The sequence below is a fragment of the Centruroides sculpturatus genome, unplaced genomic scaffold (genome assembly GCF_000671375.1).
Source record: "Centruroides sculpturatus isolate CEXI.00-Female unplaced genomic scaffold, Cexi_2.0 scaffold972, whole genome shotgun sequence".
Lineage (NCBI taxonomy): Eukaryota > Metazoa > Arthropoda > Arachnida > Scorpiones > Buthidae > Centruroides > Centruroides sculpturatus.
In genome coordinates, this window is record NW_019385184.1 from 210,817 (window position 1) to 213,867 (window position 3,051).

The 3,051-nt window shown below is 28.0% G+C and overlaps 1 protein-coding gene across 1 annotated transcript; it reads left to right on the forward strand.

The window, feature by feature from the left end:
• Window positions 1-523: 523 nt before the first annotated feature.
• On the forward strand, window positions 524-2,429 carry LOC111635876. The gene is made up of 3 exons (XM_023380994.1): window positions 524-981; window positions 1,473-1,621; window positions 1,903-2,429. The coding sequence occupies exons 1-3, from the start codon at window positions 537-539 to the stop codon at window positions 2,338-2,340; spliced, it is 1,032 nt and encodes a 343-aa protein (XP_023236762.1). The 5' UTR covers window positions 524-536; the 3' UTR covers window positions 2,341-2,429.
• Window positions 2,430-3,051: the final 622 nt, after the last annotated feature.

Sequence of the window (3,051 nt, forward strand, 5' to 3'; positions counted from 1 at the left end):
TTGAGCGGGTAAATTGAGTTTAGTTTCGTCTGTATATATAATTATATATAAATTAGGTACNAATTCATTTATATTATTTGACGCCTTTTTAAAATCAAAATTAACATATTTGATCACTGTTTGAAGTCTTGATCTTCTGGTATAACTTGAAAAAATACAGTTAAGGTATTTTAAACGCCTATATAAATTAGAACGATCGAGTCCTAAACCGATTTTAAGGCTTGAATTGAGAAATTAATATTACACTAAATATTTTAATATTCTGGTCAAAAACAACAGCTTTACTTTCTGAAGATCGTTGTAGTGTTTACAATTTATTATTAAAAACTCAAAAATTTGCTAAGAAAAACAGGGATATCTCTTTTCATAAAATATATCAATCACCTCACAACTGAGAACTTATTAAAATGAGATAATGCAAGTTAAATCGTATCAGTTATTGAACTGCGACCTGTCTTACATGTTAAAGTATCAAAGAACTGTTTATAATAAAACATTTGGANCCTCCAGCACAGTTATATGAATGTGGACCAGTTATGGAAGTCCGTCAAAATGAATTGTCCGTACAACCCCCTGGATATGATTCAGCTCCAGATAATCTTGAATATGGACTACCGGTGGAGCTTCATGGATATAGGCAATTTCCAGAAGTGTCAGGCTATGGACCTATTCCAGAATTACATACACATGGGTCCGAATTAGAAGTAGTTGGATGTGGAGTGTTTACAGAAATTCCCGGACATGGGCCAGTGCCAGAAATTATTGAATCTAGAACGTTGACAAAATTCTCTGCATATGAGCTATCGTCAGAACTGTCAGGAGAGAGGCCAGCAGAAGTAGTGCCTAAACCTGAAGCACGACAAGAAGAATTAGAATATCTGCCAGAATCAGGAATGCTCAAACACGAGCCTTCAGATAAAAGAATATTACAAACAGACGTCCCTCTGTCATCAGATACTCCTGCATCTTTATCAATTCCAGGTAATCAATATATTAATGGTAAATCTTGTTTATTTGGCAAAAATAAAAATAATTACAATATTTTAAAATACATTTTAAAAATGTCTTTCGTGAGTAATGACTTGTCTTCAGTTCCTCTAAACTGATTGTGTCTTCTTTATTTCTTTCTACTAATATTTATAATTTATTAAATTCACTTAAAGTGAATTTTATTAATTAGTTTGTTTCTATGCTTTTTCTTTTTGTTATTCTACAGTTTCTGATTGCCAAATTAATGTACCTGATTTAAATCAATCGTCTTCAGCTGTCATTGATGAAAACTGTGCTGAAGATTTCAATGAAGATACGAATATTTTACAACGTAACAAAGTGGAANTACTAATATTTATAATTTATTAAATTCACTTAAAGTGAATTTTATTAATTAGTTTGTTTCTATGCTTTTTCTTTTTGTTATTCTACAGTTTCTGATTGCCAAATTAATGTACCTGATTTAAATCAATCGTCTTCAGCTGTCATTGATGAAAACTGTGCTGAAGATTTCAATGAAGATACGAATATTTTACAACGTAACAAAGTGGAAATAGATACAAAGATAATCGTTGAGAGTACAACCACTCATATATCTGCTGATTCAGATTACAGAGAATTAAATTCAGTTGTAAGTGTAAATATAATTAAATTCATGGAAACTAATTTATTAATTATTCATAAGTACAACATTGTTATAATAATTCAGAAGCTTGTAAAAATATTTTATTTCGATCAGCTTTACATTATTTATTTCTGAGTAAACAAATGTTCTCGGAGTTGATAAAAAAAAGGAAAACAATTTAAGATTCTTTATATTAATTAATCTACAATAAACTGTTGAATTTAGATTGTTTTATTCTTTTATGTAAAATTAAGGATAAAAGCAAATTTCGAAATTGGATTTTACAGAAGGATCAGGATTTTGTATTGCCTTCAGAACAAATAACAGCATCGGTTATTGAAGATTATGTTGACAGGCCTTTGAAAAAGGCATTCATATATTTAGAAAAATTTTCTTTGGTAAAAGAAATAATTTATGAGGAAGATGAATGTGACATCGAGAATGATTTATTGGAAAATGATGCAAACGCCGTATTTAGTGAAAATGCATTTTCTAATAATGACGCAAATGCAATCGAAGAAATTGATGAACTTAATGTCGACGTCAATTTATCAACATCAACACCAAATACGATTGATAATAGGAATGAAAAATATGATTGTATCAATGATATCTCTGAAACATTACCATTCCAGCAAATATCAACAAGTGATAAGGATGATTATGAATTAGAAAAATCATTTAGTGTCAGAGAATTTGAAGAAGGTAAGATTACAAATAGATGACATCTTACGTTATTTTATTTCTATCGCTCAACGTTGCTTAAATTATGTGAAAATTGTTAAGTTAAAATTATTATTTCATTTCAAAATTGTTAACAAATTGCTATTATATGTAAAACACATCGTTAATTCATTTAATAATTCTAACATATTTTTCTAAATTATACAGCTTAACATTTATATTTTTACATCTACTTTTTATGTATTTGTTTAATATTATTACCATAAATATTCGAAATAAAAAAAGTCTCAGGATTTTACTATGACAGGGATAACATCTATTCAATGCAAAAAAAATCTTTTGTTTTTTATAATTGTCACTGTGAAAGCAGTTTAATTTACATTATATACATTATGAATTTATTAAACATTGAATAATTACTCCTTGGCAAGAGTATTTACATTATTTCAACAACCAAATTGAATAGTTACAAGAAGAAATATTATCTTTTCGTTTAGATTGTAATTCATTATTTTGTCAAATACTTATTTTCGTATATAATGTATAATTTCATTTGATATGATGATGATAGTTAAAGTGTACACTATTGATCGTCTATTATAGAATTTTTACACATTTACTATAGATTTAACAGACAGCCATCAAAACAAATGTTGAAAAATATTATGTGTTCTATATACTGTATTTACGCTATATTCTCTGAATAAAAGTGCGAAGTTGCAGTTAACACATAAATATACAATAAACGCTTG

Coding starts and splice junctions, on each gene's coding strand:
- LOC111635876 (XM_023380994.1), top strand. CDS start 537: ATGGAAGTCCGTCAAAATGAATTGTCCGTACAACCCCCTGGATATGAT. Junction 982..1,472: donor TGCATCTTTATCAATTCCAG/GTAATCAATATA, acceptor AATCGTCTTCAG/CTGTCATTGATGAAAACTGT. Junction 1,622..1,902: donor ACAGAGAATTAAATTCAGTT/GTAAGTGTAAAT, acceptor TGGATTTTACAG/AAGGATCAGGATTTTGTATT.